Below are 25,495 nucleotides of genomic sequence, written 5' to 3' on the forward strand. Positions count from 1 at the left end.
GGTAACTCCCTGAAGTTCCAGTCTCGCCTGAGACGGCCCCTCCTTACAACTCCCTGTGGTATTGGCTGCTTCCCCTGAATTGGGGCTTTGTTGCCTCGGCACAATCAATTTGCTCACCTTCCTTGTGCAAACATGTTTGGGCTCCTTATTGTCACGTTGAGCTTGTTTAGTGACGTTCTTTTCCTTGGTTTGTTCTGCGGAGAGTTTAAAAAACAAACAACAGACCAATGGAAGGGGAGTCGCTGCACATGTTGGACTCTGAGTCGTCGTGGCCTTGCACACACTGGGTGTGAACCATCAGAGACATAGAAACATAGAAAATAGGTGCAGGAGCAGGCCATTCGGCCCTTCGAGCTTGCACCACCATTCAATAAGATCATGGCTGATCATTGACCTCAGTACCCCTTTCCTGCTTTCTCTCCATCCCCCTTGATCCCTTTAGCTGTAAGGGCCATATCTAATTCCCTCTTGAATATATCGAATGAACTGGCATCAACAACTCTCTGCGGCAAGGAATTTCACAGGTTAACGACTCTCTGAGTGAAGAAGTTTCTCCTCATCTCAGTCCTAAATGGCCTACCCCTTATCCTAAGACTATGTCCCCTGGTTCTGGACTTCCCCAACATCGGGAACATTCTTCCCGCATCTAACCTGTCCAGTCCCGATCGAATCTTATACGTTTCTATGAGATCCCCTCTCAACCTTCTAAACTCCAGTGAATAAAGGCCCAGTCGATCCAGTCTCTCCTCATATGACAGTCCAGCCATCCCAGGAATCAGTCTGGTGAACCTTCGCTGCACTCCCTCAATAGCAAGAACGTCCTTCCTCAGATTAGGAGACCAAAACTGAACACAATATTCCAGGTGAGGCCTCACTAAGGCCCTGTACAACTGCAGTAAGACCTCCCTGCTCCTATACTCAAATCCCCTAGCTATGAAAGCCAACAGAGCATTTGCTTTCATCACCGCCTGCTGTACCTGCATGCCAACTTTCAATGACTGATGAACCATGATACCCAGGTCTCGTTGCACCTCCCCTTTTCCTAATCTGCCGCCATTCAGATAATATTCTGCCTTTGTGTTTTTGCCACCAAACTTCTCGCCTCTGGGTCAGAGGGTTGTGGACTCAAGTCCCACTCCGGTGCAGTGCTGAGGGAACGCTGTGCTGCCAGGGAGGCTGTCTTTCGGATGAAACGTTAAGCTGAGGCCCTGTCTGCCCTCTCAGGTGGACATAAAAGCTCCCATGGTACTATTAGAAGAACATTACAGGAGTTCTCCCTGTGCCCCGGCCATCAATTTCCCTCAACCAACATCACTAAAGCAGATCATCTGGTCATCAGCACATTGCTGTTTGTGGGAGCTTGTTGTGTACAATTTGGTTACTGTGTTTCCTACATTACAACAGTGACTTCATTTTGGGACTTCCTGAGGTAGTGAAAGGCACGATATAAATGCAAGTTTTCCTTTCATTTCCTTTGTTTAGACGCACAGGCCCCAAGTTTCGACATGATTTGCTCCTGATTTTTAGGAGCAACTGGTGTAGAACGGAGTATCTTAGAAATCGGAATTCTCGCCATTTAGTTTGCTCCAGTTCTAGTCAGTTAGAACAGTTTCACTTTGGAAAATAATTTTTTTTTCAAAAGGGGGCGTGTCCGGCCACTTACGCCTGTTTTCAAAGTTTCGTCAGTGAAAACTTACTCCAAACTAACTTAGAATGGAGTAAGTGAAGATTTTTGTATGCTTTAGAAAATCAGACGTAGGTTACAAATCAGGCTACAAATCAGGCGTAGGGAATGTGGGGGGGGCTGGTTTAAAGGGAAGTTTACAAACATTAACACTTCAGTTTTACAAATAAAGAGCCATCATCAATAATAAATGATAAAAACATCAATAAATCAACCAATAAATCAATCAAAAAAAATTAATAAGAAATAATGTTTTTTTATATCAATAAATAAAACATTTTCTACTTACCGACTGCAGCACCGGGAGCTCTCCAACAGCGTGCTGGGATGCCCCCCCCCCAGTGTGTCTCTGTCAGTGTCTCTATCTCTCTGTCTGTCTGTGTGTGTCTCTCATTCTCTGTCTGTCAGTGTCTGTGTTTCTGACAGTGAGGAGGGGGGTGGTGGAGGGGGGGGGGAGCAGAGAGAGGGAAGGGGAGGGGGGAGAAGGGGGAGATGGGGGGAAAGGGGAGATTGGGGGGGAAAGGAGATGGAGGCGGGGGGGGGGAAAGGAGATGGGGCGGCGGGGGGGGAAAGGAGATGGGGGAGGGAGGCTGAACGGGCCGGGCCCAGTCGGGCCCGAGACTTTGGGCAGGGCCCAAGACTTCGGGCAGGGCCCGTCCCCATCACCAGATTTACAGGTAGGTGGCGTTGGGTCGGGTCGGGGGGAGCGCGGGTCGGGGGGGTGGTGGGAGGGAGGTCGGTTCGGTTCGGGTCGGGTCGGGGGGAGGGAGGGAGAGGGAGGTCAGGTCGGGGGGAGGGAGGTCAAGTCGGGTCCAGTCCGGGGGGGTGGGGGTGGAAGCGGGAGTCGAGTCGGGTCCGGGGGCGGGGATGCCGGGTCGGGTCCGGGGGCGGGGGGGGGGGGAAGCGGGAGTCGGGTCGGGGGCGGGGGGGGGGGGAAGCGGGAGTCGAGTCGGGTCGGGTCCGGGGTCGGCGGGAGGTGGGGGGAAGCAGGACCTGGGTGTGGAAGGAGCCTTATCCACGCAGCCCCAGTGAGGCCATTGGGCCAGGACTAGGGGCTGCGTGCTTCGGCCCCTCCCACACAGTTTTGGGCGCCTGGAGCTACTGCACATGCGCGCCCACTGTAGCGCACATGTGCAGAGGTCCTGGCACTGTGTTCAGCGCAGGGACCTGGCTCCGCCCCCTACAGCTCCTGCTGCGTTGCGCTGAGCTGCAAACGACCTGCAGGGAGCCGGAGAATCTGGAAGTTTTTTTTAGGCGAACTTTGTGGCGCGAAAAACGGGCGTCCAGGTTGGGACTGCGCCGTTCTAGGCGCGTCTCGAAACTTGGGCCCACAGTTTCTAGCAGGTGTCACTAAACAATCATGGGCAGGAGCCCTTGTTAACGCAGTGGTGCTGAGGCCAATTGTATCACTCCCAATGAGGGACCTCATGAGGCCAGTGATCTCAGCAAAGGGCAGGAACTGAACCTAGTGCCTTGTGATCGGGATGGCGTTAGTAATGCACCAAGACTGCCTCCTTCTCCCGCCTCCCCCTGCCCCCCGCAGCGTCGTCCGATCCTGCATCCGCCTCCACCCAGCTCCATGCTTCTGTTACCTCCAGACAAAATGCAAGTCTTTATTTCATCCTCCTTTCTATTGCCTCCCTGGACGAGGTTAGCTAATAGCACAAACTGGCAATGAAAGCTTCCTGGATACGCACCACGCTCGGCAACAGACCAGCTAAAATCCACAACTTCCTAACTCGGAGGCAGGAGTATTGCCTGCTGAGCCATGATGACACTTGAGGATTAAAACAAAAATGATAACACGGAGGCCTTTTGCAAAGTAGAACAAGAAGACACGAGGACGGACTAAAGAAAATTGCAGCTGTTCTAAGCTTAAAGGTGAAGGGGCCAAAATTGCCCCCTCCATAAGCTCCATTGTAGCCTCTTAAGAGGCGGGAATGGAGCAGAGAGGCCTTACCGACTTCGGCCGGGCCTCCAACAGGCAGCCTGGCACCTCCTCTTGGGTGCCATGCCACTGGCCTGGCCGAAACCCTCCCTGGTGGCCCAGTGTTTGTCACTAAAGTGGCTGCAGAGTTCGCAGCGACCCTCCCCTTTAACTGAAGGCGGAGACATTGTGTTGCGTCAGCGCGGCGTTGATGACTCGGAGTGACGGCCGCTCCGACCCGCCCGCAACACCGCTCCGCAACACCGCTCCGACTGTAACTCGTGTCCGCGCCCTGATGTCTGCCAAGGGCCATGGGTGAAGAGGAGGGGATTGCGGATGGAATTGGGGCAATATTGCAAACACTGCAGAAAGGCAAGCAAGTGGAAAGAGTTGTGGGGGAGAAGAGTGTGGGCAATTTGGGGATTTGCAGCAAGGGGGAAGGAGAGCGGCGTAACCCTCGCCAAGCATGCACGTCCTCCTCGTTGCACCCTAGTGCAGCACATACTGATGCAGTTTAAGCATTCAAAAGGGAAATGGATTGATTCTTGATCCAGAGAGGGCGAAGAGGGGGGGTTCGGGATAGGACTGAGAGAGATGGAGCAGGTTGCATCCCCTCCGCTCACTCTGCAGGCATTTTTAAATGTCCTTATTTACTCAGACTCGACTGACATAAATGGTGATGACAAGGGTACTTGCTTTAGTAAACCAGAACAGTTTATTAAACACATACAGCATGCATTATTCGAACTTCGACATTAATGACTTGGTTAGAACACAGGCTTTACTTTACAACCAAGGATAACTGAGCACGCTGACGTGGGGTGGCTCGACTGGTCACCCTCTCTTCTGTCTCCTCAGTCGTCTTCTCCGTGTGGTGAGGCGTCTGAAAGTTAACTTTCTTATCCATATTTATATATATTTAATTTATTTAATATAATCAATCTTGATTTGCTGATTCTACTATTGTAGAATCCTTATTGTATTTACCATGTAAATTGAATTTCTCTTGTTTTCTTGTATCTATTCGTGTGCGCATTTTGGCTGCTGCTTCAGACCCGAGCCATTGACTTCTTTTTACACTTCTCCCGTTTCTTTCCCTCCCTGGTCAATATCTAATGTCGTCATCTATCCTCTCTCATATACACTGTCCTTCAAAATCCTTACACATGGAATTCATTACTTTTCAACCTTCCTGTCATGTATCTTACATTATTATATATAACTGTATCCTAACATGCTATACATGACTGTAATAAGATATGACCTGTAACCACCAGCATACCTTACCACCGGGGGTGCACTTGCAAGAGACAGGTATATAAGCACAGGTCTCAGGCAAGTGAAGCATTCCAGAGCTGGAAAATAAAGGTGCAGGTCCAGAGTGACTTTGACTTCACTACATGCCTCGTGTGAATCTGTACTGAGGGGACAGGACTTTACACTTCCTACTCTCCAGGCTTGACTCCCTTTTACACAAGCCGGCAGCTTCCCTCTGTGCCCCTCTTGGCATTCTCCGAAGGGCCCATCGTGGCACTCGTCGCCGTCTCCTCACAAGCAGCGACCCCAACTGTCCCATCCTAATCTCTCATCGCCCTCACTGCCCAGCTTGCCCTGGGAAGATTAACCTTACAAATCTTCTCCCCGTATAACTCATTCCTCCAACCAATGACCGTGTGTACTCTGGTAGATCAGCCATCGCGGATATTCTCAAAATCTCCTCTCAAAATGTCCGTTCACTTTCAAACAAGGTCCTTGCCATTCATAGAAACATAGAAAATAGGTGCAGGAGTAGGCCATTCGGCCCTTCAAGCCTGCACCACCATTCAATAAAATCATGGCTGATCATTCACCTCAGTACCCCTTTCCTGCTTTCTCTCCATACCCCTTGATCCCTTTAGCCGTAAGGGCCATATCTAACTCCCTCTTGAATATATCCAATGAACTGGCATCAACAACTCTCTGCGGTAGAGAATTCCACAGGTTAACAACTCTCTGAGTGAAGAAGTTTCTCCTCATCTCGGTCCTAAATGGCATATCCCTTATCCTTCGACTGTGTCCCCTGGTTCTGGACTTCCCCAACATCAGGAACATTCTTCCTGCATCTAACCCGTCCAGTCCCATCAGAATTTTATATGTTTCTATGAGATCCCCTCTCATCCTTCTAAACTCCAGTGAATACAGGCCCAGTCGATCCAGTCTCTCCTCACATGTTAGTCCTGCCATCCCGGGAATCAGTCTGGTGACCGTTCGCTGCACTCCCTCAATAGCAAGAACGTCCTTCCTCAGATTTGGAGACCAAAACTGAAAACACTATTCCAGGTGAGGCCTCACCAAGGCCCTGTACAACTGCAGTAAGACCTCCCTGCTCCTATACTCAAATCCCCTAGCTATGAAGGCCAACATGCCATTTGCCGCCTTCACCGCCTGCTGTACCTGCATGCCAACTTTCAATGACTGATGTACCATGACACCCAGGCCTTGTTTGCACCTCCCCTTTTCCTAATCTGCCACCATTCAGATAATATTCTGCCTTCGTGTTTTTGCCACCAAAGTGGATAACCTCACATTTATCCACATTATACTGCATCTGCCATGCATTTGCCCACTCACCTAACCTGTCCAAGTCACCCTTCAGCCTCTTAGCATCCTCCTCACAGCTCACACCGCCACCCAGCTTAGTGTCATCTGCAAACTTGGAGATATTACACTCAATTCCTTCATCTAAATCGTTAATGTATATTGTAAAGAGCTGGGGTCCCAGCTGAGCCCTGCGGCACCCCACTAGTCACTGCCTGCCATTCTGAAAAGAGCCAATTTATCCCGACTCTCTGCTTCCTGTCTGTCAACCAGTTCTCTATCCATGTCAATACATTACCCCCAATACCATATGCTTTAATTTTGCACATCAATCTCTTGTGTGGGAGCTTGTCAAAAGCCTTTTGAAAGACCAAATACACATCCACTGGTTCTCCCCTGTCCACTCTACTAGTTACATCCTCAAAAGATTCGAGAAGATTTGTTAAGCATGACTTCCCTTTCATTAATCCATGTTGACTTGGATCGATCCTGTCACTGCTTTCCAAATGCACTGCTATTTCATCTTTAATAATTGATTCCAACGTTTTCCCCACTACTAATATCAGGCTAACCGGTCTATAATTCCCCGTTTTCTCTCTCCCTCCTTTCTTAAAAAATGGTGTTACATTAGCTACCCTCCAGTCCATAGGAACTGATCCAAAGTCGATAGACTGCTGGAAAATGATCACCAATGCATCCACTATTTCTAGGTCCACTTGCTTAAGTGCTCTGGGATGCAGACTATCAGGTCCTGGGGATTTATCGGTCTTCAATCGTATCAATTTCCCTAACACAATTTCCTGATTAATAAGGATTTCCTTCAGTTCCTCCTTCTCACTAGACCCTCGGTCCCCTAGTATTTCCAGAAGATTATTTGTGTCTTCCTTCGTGAAGACAGAACCAAAGTATTTGTTCAATTGGTCTGCCATTTCTTTGTTCCCCATTATAAATTCACCTGATTCTGACTGCAAGGGACCTACATTTGTCTTCACTAATCTTTTTCTCTTCACTTATCTATAGAAGCTTTTGCAGTCAGTTTTTATGTTCCCAGCAAGCTTCCTCTCATGCTCTATTTTCCCCCTCCTAATTAAACCCTCTGTCCTCCTCTGCTGAATTCTAAATTTCTCCCAGTCCTCAGGTTTGCTGCTTTTTCTGGCCAATTTATATGACTCTTCCTTGGATTTAACACTATCCTTAATTTCCCTTGTTAGCCATGATTGAGCCACCTTCCCTGTTTTATTTTTACTCCAGACTTGGGTGTACAATTGTTGAAGTTCATCCATGTGATTTTTAAATGTTTGCCATTGCCTATCCATTGTCAACCCTTTAAGTATCATTCGCCAGTCTATTCTAGCCAATTCACGTCTCATACGATAGAAGTTACCTTTCTTTAAGTTCAAGACCCTAGTCTCTGAATTAACTGTGTTACTCTCCATCTTAATGAAGAATTCTACCATATTATGGTCACTCTTCCACAAGGGGCCATTCCACATCAAGATTGCTAATTAGTCATTTCTCATTACACAAGACCTTATCATGGATGAATACATTGACATCATGGCACTAACGGAAATTTGGCTGAAGGATAATGACACATTTCCTTTAATCAAAGCCTCCCCTTCCGACTATACCTTCTACCATTTGCCCCACCCAAGGGGTATAGCTCTCATCACTAAATCATATCTTGGTCTGTCCTCTTCATCCTCCGGCACTTTCTCCTCTTTTGAACATCTCGCCTTATTCCACCCCTCTAACCTTTCAAAATTCTCATTCTCTACTGCCCACCCAAACATGATAAAAACTTTATTACGGATATATCCTCACTGCTTTCCTCCTTCAGCCTTTGCACCGAGCGACTTCTCATCCTCGATGATTTCAACCTCCATCTCAACACATCTTGTTCTCTCTTCTCTGAATTCACCACCCTCCTGTCCTCCCTTAACCTCTCCCTCCATGTAAATTCCTCAACCCATATTCACGGCTTCCCCCTTGACCTTGCAATTTCTCGTGGCCTTTCTATTCCAATTGTATCAATTAAAGATAAAGCCATCGCTGACCATTTCCTTGTATCACTATTGACCCAAATCCCCCTTCCCCAATCCAAACCTACTTCCTTCTGCATTTGACCCTGGAAAAAACTCTCCGAACTCTAGTACAGTTGCACTTATCAACTTGAAACTGTCCAACCTTTGGCCCTCTTTTAACAACGACATTTCTTCAGCCACTGATCTGCTCAATCACACCCTCATCACCACCTTTGATGCCCGAGTCTTTATTAAAATAATTACTCTCTCCCACCCTGGCCATTCCTCCTGGTACAGCCCTCATTTTCGGTCCCTCAAGTCAAAAGGGCGCAGACTTGAACGGATGTGGCTGACAACTGGTTTAAGCATTAACCGCCAGATCTGGCTTGAACACATAAAACACTATCGGTTCCTGCTCTTGTCTACAAAAACTGCTCACTATTCCAGGATCATTCTGGAATGCAAAAATAATCTTAGGCTACTATTCTCTACTGCTAACCGTCTCCTTAAACCCCTCTCCCCTGTCTCCACCACACTCACCACCAACAACAAGTGTGAGGAGCTCATGGACCTCTTTGTATCAAAGATTGAGACCATCTGATCAGCTGCCTCTGCGAGTTCACTTCCTTCACCTAGCCTACAAGGCCAAACTTCATCTGACGCTCCCACCTGCCCTAGCCCTAAACTCATATCTTTTTCTAGTTTCTCTTTGATCTCCATTAATCTCTCCAAACTCATCTTATTCATGGGACCCACTTCCTGCTCCCTTGACCCTATTCTCACTAAACTACTGACCACCCAACTTCCTTTTCTGGCCGACATTGTTAACGGTTCTCTGTCCTGAGGTACAAATCTCCTTCAAATCTGCTGTCATCACCCCCCTCAAAAAAAAACCCGTGCCCCACTTTGCTTGCTAGCTATTGCCCCATCTCCAACCTCCCTTTCCTGTCCAAAGTACTTGAACATGTTATAGCCTCCCAAATCTTTGATCATTTTTCCATAAATTCAATGTTCGAATCCCTTCAATCTGGCTTTCGCCCCTGCCACAGTACCGAAACGGCTCTCATCAAAGTCACAAATGACATCCTTTGTGACTGTGACAAAGGAAACTATCCCTCCTCGTCCTTCTGGACCTGTCTGCAGCCTTTGACACAGTTGACCACTCCATCCTCCTCCAACACCTCTCCACGTTGGGACTGCACTCGCCTGGTTCCATTCTTATCTATCTAATCATAGCCAGAGAATCACCTGCAATGGATTCTCTTCCCATTCCGCATCGTTACCTCTGGTGTCCCCCAAGGATCTATCCTTGGCCCCCTCCTATTTCTCATCTACGTGCTGCCCCTTGGCGATATCTTCTGAAAACACTGTTTCTACATGTACGCTGACGACACCCAGCTCCACCACATCTGTCGACCCCTACTTGGTATCTAAATTGTCAGGCTGCTTATCTGACATCAGTACTGGATGAACAAAAATTTTCTACAATTAAATATTGGGAAGCCCGAAACCATTATCTTTGGTCCCCGCCACAAACTGCATTCCCTAACCACTGACTCCATCCCTCTCCCTAGCATCAATCTGAGGGTGGAACAAGACTGTTCGCAACCTAGGTGTCATATTTGACCCTAAAATGAGTTTCCAGCCATATATCCGTGGCATAACTAAAACCGCCTTTTTTCACCTCCGTAACATTGCCCACCTCCGTCCCCGCCTCAGCTCTTCTGCTGCCGAAACCCTCATTCATGCCTTTGGTACCTCGAGACTTGACTACTCCAACTTACTCCTGACCGGCCTCCCACATTCCATACTACGTAAATTTGAAGTCATCCAAAACTCAGCAGCCCGTGTACTAACCCACACCAAGTCAAAATCATCCATCATCCCTGTGCTTTCTCACCTACATTGGCTCCCAGTAAAACAACGCCTCGATTTCAAAATTCTCATCCTTATTTACAAATCCCTCCATGGCCTCACCCCTCCCTATCTCTGTAATCTTTTCCAGCTTCACAATCCCACAAGATGACAGCGCTCTTCAAATTCTGGCCTCTTGAACATCCCTCATTATAACTGCTCAACCATCGGTGGCCGTGTCTTCAGCTGCCTGGGCCCTAAGCTCTGGAACTCACTTCCTAAACCTCTACGCCTCTTTACCTCTCTTTCCTCCTTTAAGACGCTGGTTAAAACCTACCTCTTTAAATAAGCTTTTGGTCATCTGCCTTAATTTCTTCTGTGGCTCGGTGTCAAATTTATCTGTTTGTAACACTGTTGTGAAGCTCCTTGGGACTACGTTAAAGGCGCTATATAAATAAAAGTTATTATTATACCTTTCTTCAATGTGCAATCATCACATTCCTCATTGCTGGTTGTCTGGGGCTTCGCCTGTTCAGTTGATGATTGAATTATCGTGTTCCAATCTCATGACCTGGTCCCATCTCCTCTGGCGTTTGTGACCGTGTGCTTCAGACAGAAAGCATTGACTAACGAACATGATTCTAATAGTCAAGGAAGTAAAGCCATTAACAGGACTGGCCTTTGTGATCGTTGATTCAGTAAAGCTATTCATCATCATCTTCATCATAGACAGTCCCTCGGAATCGAGGAAGACTTGCTTCCATGCTTAAAGTGAGTTCTTAAGTGGCTGAACAGTCCAATATGAGAACCACAGTCTCTGTCACAGGTGGGACAGATAGTTGTTGAGGGAAGGGGTGGGCGGGACTGGTTTGCCGCACGCTCTTTTCGTTGCCTGCGCTTGATTTCTGCATGCTCTCGGCGATGAGACTCGAGGTGCTCAACAGCCTCCCGGATGCACTTCCTCCACTTAGGGCGGTCTTTGGCCAGGGACTCCCAGGTGTCAAGTGGGGATTTGCACTTTTTCAGGGTGTCCTTGAAAAGTTTCCTTTGCCCATCTTTGGCTCGTTTGCCGTGAAGGAGTTCCGAGTAGAGCGCTTGCTTTGGGAGTCTTGTGTCTGGCATGCGAATAATGTGGCCTGCCCAGCGGAGCTGATCAAGTGTGGTCAGTGCTTCAATGCTGGGGATGTTGGCCTGGACGAGGACGCTGATGTTGGTGCGTCTGTCCTCCCAGGGATTTGTAGGATCTTGCGGAGGTATCGTTGCCGGTATTTCTCCAGCGACTTGGGGTGTCTACTGTACATGGCCCATGACTCTGAGCCATACAGGAGGGCGGGTATCACTACAGCCCTGTAGACCATGAGCTATTAACCCTTTACAACTCCTATGTCTTTGTTTTCTGATCTGTGCCTGATAATGTCTGCAATCCATCTGTATTTTATTAGGAGACTTTGAAGTCATAAAAGATGGTGACCTGTTTAATAATGTCCAGTGCCTGTGCAAAGAAGGAAAGCACTGTGCCAATACAGACTGCGAAGTCTGCAGGAATGACGACAAGTGCAAGCCAGGATATGGAGTCAAAACCCCAGGTGAGCTGCCAGCACATCAGTGTTGGGACACGGCCAGAAAAGTTTCCAGCTTTGCTGAAGGCCTTCGGGATTCAGGGAGCATTTATTCAGAAATGAAAGGTGGGAGGTTGAACGATTGGGGTAGCCTGTGCTGCACATGGTCTGTGGAAGGAGTGGGTTTGATAAATCCCTGCTTGTTCGACTTGTTCAATGCCTTAAATCCTGTTATATTGACCAGAGGGTGAGATGTCCCTGTAGCCTGACCTCCTGTTTGTACACCTCCCATTGAGCAGCAAGTTGGACAGAAGTTGCTCCCCAGCTAGTCAGCCAGTTGCCGAGCAGCACTGACCGAGGCCTGAGATGAGGCTTTCTGCCTGCTCTCTCAACCAGTGCAGCCCAGGGAGAGCGTGGATTTTACAGCAGGTCCCATAGGTGAAAAGGACGGCCTTTTCACACACTGCATAATCTGGCCTCCCCCTCCCATCAACGAGAGGAGATCTTCACCCCTATGCCCCAGAGCTGAAGAGTCCAATCCGGTGTGTAATTAAATCCAAAAATAAGATTGTTCTTCATGTTGTTTTGATTGAGAGTATGAAGGTAGAGGAAACGTTACAAGGACATCCTCAAAGCCTCCCTGATAAAGTGCAACATCCCCACTGATACTTGGGAGTCCCTGGCCAAAGACCGCCCTAAGTGGAGGAAGTGCATCTGAGAGGGGGCTGAGCACCTCGAGTCTCATCGCCGAGAGCATTCAGAAACCAAGTGCAGGCAGCGGAAAGAGTGTGCGGCAAACCAGACTCCCCACCCACCCCTTCCCTCAACGACTATCTGTCCCACCTGTGACAGGGACTGTGGCTCTCGTATTGGACTGTTCAGCCACCTAAGAACTCATTTTAAGAGTGGAAGCAAGTTTTCCTCGATTCCAAGGGACTGCCTATGATGATGATATCATCCATTATGGTTTCTTCCTCATTCTGAATTTAACCCCTTCCTGTCCTCCCTCCTTTCCCGAGGTCACTGCCTCTTACTGTGGTACAGTTGTACAGGTGCCAGATGTACCAAAGGATCGAGTGTGAGCTTAGCTGTTGGCAAGCTATTTGGTCATGGGGAACACCACAGTCGCTCCTGGTCTTTTCCTCACCTGACGTCCACATAAATACACAACTGCTTTCCACCAGCGATCATTCCATTGGATAGTTATCAGGATTGGGACTCTTGGCTGTTCCCTCCCTGCCACCCCCCGGCCTCCCCCACCGGCCCACCTTCCTAACCCAGGGCACTGATATCAGTTGCCGCTCAGCATAATCTGCGAGTCAAATCTGGGGCCTTCTGGGTTGGTGCAGGCAGGCCCACATCATGCACTATATGTTCCCACTATAGCCCAGGACGTTAAAGTGTGATTACCGCTAGGAAATTCTAGCTTGCAAATCAGGAATCCTCTGTATAAAAGGAGAGCAATTGGTGCATTTTTTTCATCAGTATCAAATGTGAGACTTCAGATATTATTTTTTAAATAAATTATTTTGGGTATTAATAGAGAAGATAAGGAGGGTTGGTAACCAGATTTAAGATAATTAGCAAAAAAAACCAGAGGGGAGATGAGGAAAACTCCGTTTACACAGCAAGCTATGATCTGGAATGTACTGGCTGAAAGGGTGGTGGAAGCAGATTCAATAGTAACTTTCAAAAGGGAAATTGAAAAGGAAAATAAACATCACAAGGCCATGGGGAAAGAGCAAGGGGAATGGGACTAATTGGATTGCTCTTTCAAAGAGCCGGCACAAACATTATGGGCCGAAAGGCCTCCTGTGCCGTGCGATTCTATGAATTAGTTGTAAGATTCTGTGAATTATTTGTAAGATTTGCTGGATTATTGATGCCTGTGCTTTTTTTTTTCATGCGTACTTTAGCGTATCACGACCAGGATAGAGTTTGAAGTCTTCAGATCACAAACCAACGGGTTAGATCTGACGGTGTTTTCTGGTGAATTTGTAATGGTGTCATTTTCTTTAATCACTTGTGCAGGGGATCGAAAAAATGGAACAATATGCGAGGAATGTAAAGTTGGATTCTATTCAAATGTGACATCTTCCACAGAGCCCTGCATGAAATGGGCGGCGTAAGTACCCAGATTCACCTAAACTCTGGACCCGAGCTTCACAAAGGAGAAAATGTTTCCTAAGAGATAGAGGCCATGATTGATGGTCCAGCTACCTTAAGAAGGCATATGGGATACATGCCTTTATTAGCCAAGGCATGGAATACAAGAGCAGGGGGGCGCGGGGGGTGGGGGGGGGTTTATGCTTGAACTATGTAAAACATTAGTTAGGCCACAGCTGGAGTACTGCGTGCAGTTCTGGTCACCACATTAGAGGAAAGATGTGAGTGCAATAGAGAGGGTACAGAGGAGATTTACGAGGATGTTGCCTGTACTGGGGAATTTTAGCTATGAGGAAAGATTGGAGATGCTGGTTCTGTTTTCTCTGGAACAGGGGAGACCTGATTGAGGTGTATAAAATTATGAGGGGCCTAGATAGAGTGGATAGGAAGGACCTATTTCCCTAAGCAGAGGGGTCAACAACCAGGAGCCATAGAATTTAAAGTAATTGGTGGGAGGTTAAGAGGGGATTTGAGGGGAAATTTTTTCACCCAGTGGTGGTGAGGGTCTGGAACTCTCTGCCTGAAAGGGTGGTAGAGGCAGAAAGCCTCACCACATTTAAAAAGTACTTGGATATGCACTTGACATGCTGTAACATAGAAACATAGAAAATAGGTGCAGGAGTAGGCCATTCGGCCCTTCGAGCCTGCACCGCCATTCAATGAGTTCATGGCTGAACATGCAACTTCAGTACCCCATTCCTGCTTTCTCGCCATACCCCTTGATCCCCCTAGTAGTAAGGACTTCATCCAACTCCTTTTTGAATATATTTAGTGAATTGGCCTCAACAACTTTCTTTGGTAGAGAATTCCACAGGTTCACCACTCTCTGGGTGAAGAAGTTTCTCCTCATCTCGGTCCTAAATGGCTTACCCCTTATCCTTAGACTGTGACCCCTGGTTCTGGACTTCCCCAACATTGTGAACATTCTTCCTGCATCTAACCTGTCTTAAACCCGTCAGAATTTTAAACATTTCTATGAGATCCCCTCTCATTCTTCTGAACTCCAGTGAATACAAGCCCAGTTGATCCAGTCTTTCTTGATATGTCAGTACCGCCATCCCGGGAATCAGTCTGGTGAACCTTCGCTGCACTCCTTCAATAGCAAGAATGTCCTTCCTCAAGTTTGGAGACCAAAACTGTATACAATACTCCAGGTTTGGCCTCACCAAGGCCCTGTACAACTGTAGTAACACCTCCCTGCCCCTGTACTCAAATCCCTCGCTATGAAGGCCAACATGCCATTTGCTTTCTTAACCGCCTGCTGTACCTGCATGCCAACCTTCAATGACTGATGTACCATGACACCCAGGTCTTGTTACATCTTCCCTTTTCCTAATCTGTCACCATTCAGATAATAGTCTGTCTCCATTTTTACCACCAAAGTGGATAACCTCACATTTATCCACATTATACTTCATCTGCCATGCATTTGCCCACACACCTAACCTATCCAAGTCACTCTGCAGCCTCATAGCATCCTCCTCGTAGCTCACATGCCACCCAACTTAGTGTCATCCGCAAATTTGGAGATACTACATTTAATCCCCTTGTCTAAATCATTAATGTACAGTGTAAACAGCTGGGGCCCCAGCACAGAAGCTTGCAGTATCCCACTAGTCACTGCCTGCCATTCTGAAAAGTACCCATTTACTCCTGCTTCCTGTCTGCCAACCAGTTCTCAATCCACGTCAGCACACTACCCCCAACCCCATGTGCTTTAACTTTGCACATTAATCTCTTGTGTGGGACCTTGTCGAAAGTCTTCTGAAAGTCCAAATACACCACATCAACTGGTTCTCCCTTGTCCACTCTACTGGAAACATCCTCAAAAAATTCCACAAGATTTGTCGAGCATGATTTCCCTTTCACAAATCCATGCTGACTTGGACCTATCATGTCACCTCTTTCCAAATGCGCTGCTATGACATCCTTAATAATTGACTTCATTTTACCCACTACCGATGTCAGGCTGACTGGTCTATAATTCTCTGTTTTCTCTCTCCCTCCTTTTTTAAAAAGTGGGTTACATTGGCTCCCCTCCACTCCATAGGAACTGATCCAGAGTCTATGGAATGTTGAAAAGTGACTGTCAATGCATCCGCTATTTCCAAGGCCACCTCTTTAAGTACTCTGGGATGCAGACCATCAGGCCCTGGGGATTTATCGGCCTCAATCCCATCAATTTCCCCAACACAATTTCCAGACTAATAAGGATTTCCCTCCTTCTTACTAGACCCTCTGACCCCTTTTATATCCGGAAGGTTGTTTGTGTCCTCCTTAGTGAATACCGAACCAAAGTACTTGTTCAATTGGTCTGCCATTTCTTTGTTCCCCATTATGACTTCCCCTGATTCTGACTGCAGGGGACCTACGTTTGTCTTTACTAACCTTTTTCTCTTTACATATCTATAAAAGCTTTTGCAGTCTGTCTTAATGTTCCCTGCAAGCTTCCTTTCGTACTCTATTTTCCCTGCCCTAATCAAACCCTTTGTCCTCCTCTGCTGAGTTCTAAATTTTTCCCAGTCCCAGGGTTCGCTGCTATTTCTGGCCAGAGCTATGGACCAGGAGCTGGAAAGTAGGATTAGGCTGGATAGCTGTTGGTCGGCCGGCAGGGACACGATGGGCCGAAATGGCCTCCTTCCACGCTGTAAATTTTTATGATTCCCTCACTGGAGGTTACCATTGTTGCACAGATAGAGGCCTAATGATCTGCACAGTATTTCCATGCCTGGGATTTAGGGTTGCCAACTCCAGTTGGACATATTCTTGGAGGTTTCATCACATGACCTCCGGCCTCCAAACACTGGCCAATCAAACAGCCACTGGTCGGTCACATGCCCATCCTCACAGACACCAACTCAGTTGGATGATTCTTGACTGTGAGTCAAACAGCTGTTTTTTTTCTCATATTAGATCATTTTTATAATCAAATTGTTCAAAAAATCTTTTTTAAAAACACAATTTTGTTTATTGCCCCTATAATGTTTCTCACAGGTTGCTTGCAGCAGTGCTCAGGAAATTAATCTTTAATTCCTGGAGACTCCAGGGCAATCCTGGAGAGTTGGCAACCTTCTAAGGGGATGAGTTTATCCTCCCAGGTATCTGACTATAAACCCCAGGCTATCCCTGGTAACTGGCTACAAACCCCAGCTTATCCCTGGTAACTGGCTACAAACCCCAGCGTATCCCTGGTAACTGGCTACAAACACCACCATATCCAGTGAGTGTTGACGGTTTCCGTCTGGGATATTCGACTGCAGAATGTATCATCTGGGAATTGAGAGTCGATTCTGCAAATCCACCATCAGATTGGAAAGTGGCGGTGGATAATGGGGATTACAGCTGTGTCTGGAACTGGAGAAGGGCTAGGATTTGGACCCCTCTATTTATTCCTTTGTTGAAGCACATTTTAAAATTTGCTGACACATCCATCTCTGCCAGGAGCCTACCCAACCAATGAGTTTTATCTCCAGCACTGGCTCCCTCTACTGGGGAGAACACATCTGGCAAGTCTGCTGAATGGGAACCAAACCTAGGACGGACTTTGATCCCGTAAAAGGACTAGCTTCTCTTAAATTTCAATTGAATGTAGTTACACCCACATAAACACCCTTTGTACCTCTTACACACACACACACACACCCACCCACTGCAACCCTTACACACACACACACACACACACACACACACACTCACACACACACATCCACTCTCTGTTCATCCCCATATACACAAGAGAAACACTAATTATGATGCTATTTTACAAAATAATAAAATTGGTCTTGAAATTCTGATGTCCCGGGTACGTACGGAGTGTGTGCAGACCCGGGAAGGCATCGGAAAAGCCGTTTTTTGGCGTGCAATGCGCATGTGCTGAAAACCGGCTTTTCCGATCTGTCAAGTTTCTGGCTTGACAGATCATCCGTAGATCAGGAGCGAGGACACTTGCAGGGTAAGATTTCCGATATTTACATATATCTTGCCCTGCAAATGTCCTTTAAAATCTTGCGCCTACTTTTACAGGCGCTAGTGTTTAAAAATACACAAAAACATTAAAAATAAAGTTGTAAAAACACATTTTATTTTTAAAGACCCTCCCAACTATGGTAAGTTTATTTTAAGGCTTAATTGAAAAACCTTTTTAAAAAGTTGGCTAACTTTTTTTTTATAACCACTTTAATTGAAATGAATGTTAAATGTGTACTTTATTTTCTATTTTTTTATTGTGTGTTTTGGGTGTTTGTGGGGGGTTTCTCATTCATAGTAATAGGAGTTTTGTACTTATGGAACTTCTATTACTATGAATGAGAATCTATACTACACCTGATTGACTGCTGTCTCCAGATCCCGGCCTGCGCACGTCCCCACGTGCACGCGTTGTGTGTGCAGTCACCAGAGGCCTTGGGCTCGGAAGTTCGGACGGGCACAGCAGCAACAGGTAAATGCGCATCTTTTTTCTGTTTTTAGGTCATTTGCCCGCAGGAAGAGGTCAACCGGAATTTCAGGGCCATTGTTTATAACTGGTTATTATTTAAAGCTAACTCACTCTGAAACAGTGCTCTTTTTTCAGGCAGTTTGCTGCCCATTGCTCTTGGCTTACAGGGCTGGGCAGCCATTAATCTAAACTGAATGTGTGTATATGTGCGCTTGAGTGTGTGTGTGCATGTATGTGTATGTTTAAACATGTGTGTGTGCATGCATATGTGTACCTGTATGTTTAAACGTGTGCATGTGTGTGTGTGATTAAATGTGTGTGTGTGTGGGTACTTGTATGTTTAAACGAGTGTGTGTATGTGTATGTGTAAAGGCAGCGTGGAGGCCCCGACCTGCGGGAGAACACCAGCGGCAGGTCGGGGCTCCATAAAAGGAGCGACGTGCGGAGGCCCGGGAGCAGCGTGGAGGCATACTACTACTTCAGGGAGCAGCACCTGCTGCGACGGCAGCGAAGAGTGACGTAATCAAGGTCCAGCTCGGTGATTGGAGCGTGTGCAGATACAGCAGGAGCGGCGAGGTCGGGGCGAAGGAGCGGCGAGAGACTGTGGAGGGACGTGATCGGGGCCCAGGGGAGGCGTGAGTTCGGGGCCAGGGGCCCAGGGGCAGCACGGGCCAGCCCACACTGCGATATGTGTGCGCACTAGGTCCGTGCAGGAGAGCAGGTCTCCAGTCGTCCTTTCCACTGGACCAAGACCTAGCTCTGTCAAGCCCGTGTGGTGGCTGGTGTGCAACGGCCACCCCACGTTAAAAAAAATCCACACACAGGCATCTTCCACCCTTCAAGATGTAGTTCAGGACCTGGAATATTAGGTCCTTCATTGGAACACCTGTGAACTTATCCCTTTTTTGGCGTGGAAGCAAGTCATCCTCGTTTCGAGAGACTGCCTATGATGATGATGTGTAAGTATGTCTGTATGTGTCTGTGTGTGTGTGTGTGTGTGTGTGTGTGTGTGTGCGCAACAGCAAAAGTTGTATTTTTATTAACGCAAATATACCTACCCACAGAGAGTGTTTCATCTATGATATTGTAAAATCTTGCAGGACTGCGGGTTGTTAAATTAAAAGAAACTAAATGAGTTAAAGCCCTTTAAATCTGGAGAAACAAGGATTTCCTGTAACGACTGCATGCGTGTTCCCCTGCCCACCCTTAATGAGCCAAATGTGGAGGTCTTGTAATATTCTCAGTGCATAGATCTACAAGAACACTGAACCAAAATATACCAGGCCACGAAAATACAGAACCTTTGCTAAATTCATTGCATTTTTTTGAAAAGAAGCTTAAGTTTATGGCAGCTGTGCTCTGCTGCCACTGTCAGGTCAATAGTGGTATTGCTGCTTCAGTGTCACAGCAGCAGTCTGGGGGTCTCATCCTCGGAGGCTAACTCAGGACAAACTGCACCCCCTTCCCACACTCCCCCCCCCCCCCCCCCCCGCCCCGCAAACCACTCACCAGTCACAAAGCATGACAACCTTAACCGGCACAACCTTGACCAGCATTGAACCCATTGCAAGCAATGTCATGCTAAGAAACCTGGATAACTTGATGAATTCCTCCCACAACTACCATGCAATCAAAATATACCAAAACTTCAGAAACTATAAATGGGAATGTATGTTTTTGAGAGTGCAGTTTACAAACCCAGGGTCTCTAGTCGATCTTCCGCGGCATTGCATCATGATGGGTCAAGATTCAGTGTCGTCTTTGGGTGAGCCAGGGTTAGAAAGCAGGGGGTAATAGGATCAGGATGTACAGACACACGTCAGTTCCCATTTTAAAGTGATATATTCTGTCCTTAAAATCAAACCTCATGGCAGTTTGGGAAGTAGAGAAGCAGAGTTGGTTGGTGTACTGGAGCTTCTCTGCAGTGAAGACTGAGGAGCTGGGAGCTGAGGCCCTACAGCACCCCCTACTGGAGGGAGGGTGTAATTACAGTGTGATGCGTTTACATGGGCAGTTTCCATTATAAAAGTGGACTGAGGAATTTATCATGGAAAAAGTTGGTGCAAAAGCGACAGGAATCAAGGTTTTATAGACCATGTGTGTATGTAGGTGTAAGATTATTAATACATTCTAGATCTTTGGATACAACAAGCTTACATCTACCGTTGCTACTTGAACAAAAGTAAAAAGGTTGAGTAGGTAAGACCTATATTGGAGTTCAGAAGAATGAGAGGTGATCTTATCGAAACATATAAGATAATGAGGAGGCTCAACAAGGTGGATGCAGAGAGAATATTTCCACTCATAGGGGAAACTAAAACTAGGTGGCATAGTCTAATAAGGGGCCGACCATTTAAAACTGAGATGAGGAGAAATTTCTTCTCTCGGAGGATTGTAAATCTGTGGAATTTTCTGCCCCAGAGAGTCGTGGAGGCTGGGTCATTGAATATATTTAAGGCGGAGATAGACAGATTTTTGAGCGATAAAGGAGTAAAGGGTTATGTGGAGTGGAGTGAGCTGAGTCCATGATCAGATTAGCCATGATCGTATTGAATGGCAGAGCAGGCTCGAGGAGCCAAATGGCCTACTCCTGCTTCTATTTCTTATGTAAGTCCTAACTGACAATATAATATCGAGAATTGATTCTGTGGGGTGAAAGCTAGTAACGTGGCTGAGATCCCGACCACCTCCCCATTGGCTCAGCTGGTAAATGACAAATAGGTGTGGTACATGGGTATAGGGAGCAGTAAGGTTCTGAGTTTGATCCGTTGTTTTGTGTTGAGTTACCTGAGCTCCGTGTCCCTGGGCTAGTCACCTGGGGCCCCTGCTCCTGATGGCCAACCAGTGACCTGCGCTCGAAAGTGCTTATGTGCAGGGTGTTGGGTGAGAACAAGATCGGGTTTGGCCGTGAAGTCCCCACAGTGGAACAGCTGGCCAACACATGAAGGATGGGCACTCGGGTGAGGTGCTGGAGAGCTGTTGTCACCTGTGGAACATCACACTTGGGATAGTCGGTGCCCGAGAGCGAGCGAGAGAGAGAGAGAGAGAGGAGAAGGAAGGTGAAAAGACAAGCCTGATCCAGACCCAATCCTCGCCTGATCCCTGCGCATTCCTAGCGGATCACTCGCTAGTGATCAGGAGCAGGAGCCCTGGTGCTGAGGCCAGGTGTCGGCCATTTAGGGCTGAGATGAAGAGAAATTTCTTCACTCAGCGGGTTGTGAATCTTTGGAATTCTCTATCCCAGAGGGCTGTAGATGCTCAGTCGTTGAGTATATTCAAGACTGAGGTCGATAGCTTTTTGTACTCTAATCAAGAGATATGGGAATTGGGCGGGAAAGTGGCTTTAAGGGTGTGGATCAGCCAGGTTCATATTGAATGCCGGGAATTGCTCGAGGGGCCAAGCTGCTCCTAATTCTTATGTTACCTCCATCTTAGTCAAAGACCAGTGAAAGCACGGACCAGGGATTGATCCTGGGGCCTTCGTGGCCTGAGCCGATGAGGGGGTTGACTTATGAGGAAAGGTTGAGTAGGTTGGGCCTCTATCTATTGGAATTCAGAAGAATGAGAGGTGATCTTATCAAAACGTATAGATTATGAGCAGGCTTGACAAGGTGGATGCAGAGAGAATGTTTCCACTGATAGGGGAGACTAGAACTAGAGGGCATGATCTTAGAATAAGGGGCCGCCCATTTAAAACTGATACGAGGAGAAATTTCTTCTCTGAGGGTTGTAAATCTGTGGAATTCGCTGCCTCAGAGAGCTGTAGAAGCTGGGACATTGAATAAATTTAAGACCGAGATAGACAATTTCTTAACCAATAAGGGATTAAGGGGAAGTGGAGCTGAGTCCATGATCAGATCAGCCATGATCGTATTGAATGACGGAGCAGGCTCGAGGGGCCGTGTGGTCTACTCCTGCTCCTATTTCTTATGTTCGGAACTCTCGGTGAGTGCGGATGAGGAAGCTGGATTGTTTCTGTTGGTTCTGATGGCCCTTTGTTCCTTTCCAGCTGTGCAGCACTTGGGCTGATGGAAGCGACGGCTGGCAGTGCACAGACCGACGTTGTGTGCAGTGAGTACTCCCCACCGCGGGCACATTGTTACCCTGGATGATGTGGAATCTCTCAATTTATATATTTAAAAAAATTGTTGTTTAAAAGTGTTGTGCGTGGGATCTTTAAACAGATGGGGGGGGTGGGGGGGTTCTGACCCCCCCGCTTGCCGAGCCACTGGCCGAACTGAGCAGGCGGTGTGTCGGAGATCAGGAAACAGTGCTCCCCTGTCTGGTTGTGGAGTTGACTCTTGGCGCACACTCTGAAACGTGGTTGCTAATGTTGATTTGAGAAGGATCGGATAAGGATCGCACCATGGCTGCAGTGTGTACCATCTACAACAACTCGCCAAGGCTTCTTCGGCAGCACCTCCAAAACCCACGACCTTCACCACTAGAAGGACAAGGGCAGCAGGTGTATGGAAGCACCATCACCTCCAACTTCTCCTCCAAGTCACACACCATCCTGACTTGGATGTGTATCACATTTCTTCATCGTCGCTGTGTCAAGATCCTGGACCTCCTCAGCTATCAGCACTGTGGGAGTACCTTCACCGCATGGACTGCAGCGGTGTAAGAAGACGGCTTCTCCATGGGCACCAAGGGGATGGGCAGTAGTCCTGCTCCAGTAACCATGGCATTCATGTGGCTGGTCCAGTTGAGTTTCTGGTCAATGGCAAACATTGTGTTGTGGCTCAATATCCAGTTCAGGATCAGATTAATAAACGTTGGTCTTTCATTTCAGGTGTTCCGTTACATGACAATGGACCTTTGAATGCTGCAGTCGCCTGTTTGACTGTGCTACTTATCATCTTAATAGTTTTATTTATCAGCAGCAGGATGGGTGAGTCTTCAATACTGACCATTATAGTGATATGGTGCTTTATAATGGGACCTGCTGACCTGGGCATTTAACTAAAGCCGGGGTTGCAGTTTACACTGTTTTTGTTTAGCCAATCGGTTAACTAGCTTTACCATTCTTTGGACTGGACAGTCTGGATTTGGAGACAGAAATCTGAAAATTACTTTAAAAAAAAAAAGACACTAAAGTTGGTATTAATTTAAAAGCCTGTCTATATAGTTCACTGTCTCATAATGTAGAGTCATCAGTTATTATGATTTTCAGTGAATTTCCATTAGTTATAAAATCAAGGCCTGATCCTGGTAATATAATCTATCTTTCATTTATGAAAACACTTATGCCTGTATGCAGTTCCTGTCTGCAAAACCGCAGTTCCTGTTATCATTGTTTTTATCACAATTTTGTGCCAACTTCTTCCATCATGAATTCCTATGTTTGTACAGGTGCAGTGTCCAAAATCCGGAGTTCCGGAATCCAGACTCCGGACCGATTGGTGGCAGGGTCGTCCGGAGTCTGTAAAATGTTCCGGAATCCGTACCCGCCTTGCCACCGCTGCCCTTACCTCGGGGCCTCCTCACCGGCCCGCCCCAACACCACCTCTGCGATGGGGCCTGCTGGCCCGAACAGCTCCTCCATGGTGGGGCCCCGCCCGAACAGCTCCTCCATGGTGGGGCCCCGCCCGAACAGCTCCTCCATGGTGGGGCCCTGCCCGAACAGCTCCTCCATGGTGGGGTCCCGCCCGAACAGCTCCTCCATGGTGGGACCCCAACCCGAACAGCTCCTCCATGGTGGAGCCCAGCCTGAACAGCAACTCCATGGTGGGGCCCCGCCTGAACAGCTCCACCTCGACGGAGCCGGTGGCCTGAACAGCTCCTCGGTGGCAACCCCCCTTTCTGACGTTCCGAAATCCGGAAATACCCAAACCTGGGCTCAGGTGTTTCCGGATTTGCGACGTCAGAAAGACGATCCGAAGTCCGGAAAAATGGCCTCGGTCCGAGGGTTCCGGATTCTGGATGCTGCACCTGTAATGGAAACGGTCTATGTATACTTGTCATGCTGTAGTGACACCCTCCCACCAGTAGTGGTGCTGTGGCGCCTCATTTTTGTGTCCCAGCTCCTCCCTCTACACTGCAGGGAAACCCCTCTCTTCCAACTAGCTGCTCTGTCTCCCAAATTGGGTTAAGTTTTAATAACACAAAATATCAAATCAAGACGGGGGGGCAGGGATGTAATTTTAACCTAATGCGCCCAGTGGTAAACTGGCGGGATCGGATCAGCTGCCCCTTAGTTCACCTCGCCCGATTATGGAAAGTAGAAGCAGGCCAGGTTAAAATGACCCCCAAAGTGTGATGTAAAACTAAAGGCAGAAGTTATGACTTTCAACAGGAATGGAATATGTTTATATTGTAATGTCTATTTCTATTTCATTAAGAACCTTAGGTCTGTATGCCCAGGTTCAATTACGCTACGTCTTCCGAGCCCACTCATCATCAACAACAATGACTTGCATTTATATAGCGCCTTTAATGTAGTAAAACATCCCAGGGTGTTTCACAGGGGAGGAAGTTCGATGAAGAATGGGATTTAACAGTCCCGTACATAAGGCAGTGTAAGGTAGTTCTTCTCAGCTGCAGAGAGTGATCGGAAAGGCTACCGGGATACTTGGCCTCGGTACGAGATGTCTCCAGCACATAAAAGCGAGGGAAGTGCTCCTGTAATCGCACCCAGACTATTCTGTTCAGTTAACTTTGGCTGCTCCACCCTTGAAAGAATATACCTGACATGGGAGAGAGAGAGAGAACAGCCAGAGAGAATACTTCAGGACATTACCTGGGACGAAGGGACTGAGCTGTGATGAGAGACTGGGTACATTTTGCCTGGAGATTAAGGGGTGATCTGAGCAAAGATAATTTTGCTGGGAACAGAGGAGCCACATTTACCTCTGGCAGTGGAATCCAGAACAAGAGCATAGAATCAGAATATTTAAAACCTTTACTGAGTTGATGAGGAAAAGAGTTCAAGTGAGTCGGTGAGGTATGAGGATATCCATATTCCAATAACAGGCGTGTCTCTCTCTGCAGGTTTCCTGGATCAGGCGATGGACGGCTTGCAGAAACTGGTCAGTATTTTAAGCTGTTTCTGTGGAACCCATTACTGGCCAACAGCGAGATGGTGCTCCCACTGGCACTGTGTACTGGTCCCTGGGTGCCCCGGGACACAGCTGAGCTGGAGCAGCAATGCATGTTTTTGCTGTGGGCATTCCGAGTGTTCAACCTCCCCAGCCTGTCCGGGACCGAGCCATCGCGGGTCCCAACAATCCCAGTCTGCCCAGGGCATTCCCAACAATCCCGGCCTGT

The 25,495-nt window shown here is 47.6% G+C and overlaps 1 protein-coding gene across 1 annotated transcript in view; it reads left to right on the top strand.

Moving 5' to 3' along the window:
• The window catches only part of LOC139277474 (tumor necrosis factor receptor superfamily member 11A-like), a 161,227-nt gene that overhangs the window by 128,928 nt on the left and 6,804 nt on the right, over positions 1–25,495 (top strand). Inside the window, exons 11-15 of the mRNA XM_070895973.1 lie at positions 11,509–11,652; positions 13,657–13,750; positions 22,236–22,297; positions 23,022–23,120; positions 25,220–25,257. Of these exons, the coding sequence (XP_070752074.1) occupies positions 11,509–11,652; positions 13,657–13,750; positions 22,236–22,297; positions 23,022–23,120; positions 25,220–25,257 (437 nt within the window). The remainder of the gene's footprint in view (positions 1–11,508; positions 11,653–13,656; positions 13,751–22,235; positions 22,298–23,021; positions 23,121–25,219; positions 25,258–25,495) is intronic.

The sequence above is a fragment of the Pristiophorus japonicus genome, chromosome 12, assembly GCF_044704955.1.
Source record: "Pristiophorus japonicus isolate sPriJap1 chromosome 12, sPriJap1.hap1, whole genome shotgun sequence".
Taxonomy (NCBI): Eukaryota; Metazoa; Chordata; class Chondrichthyes; family Pristiophoridae; genus Pristiophorus; species Pristiophorus japonicus.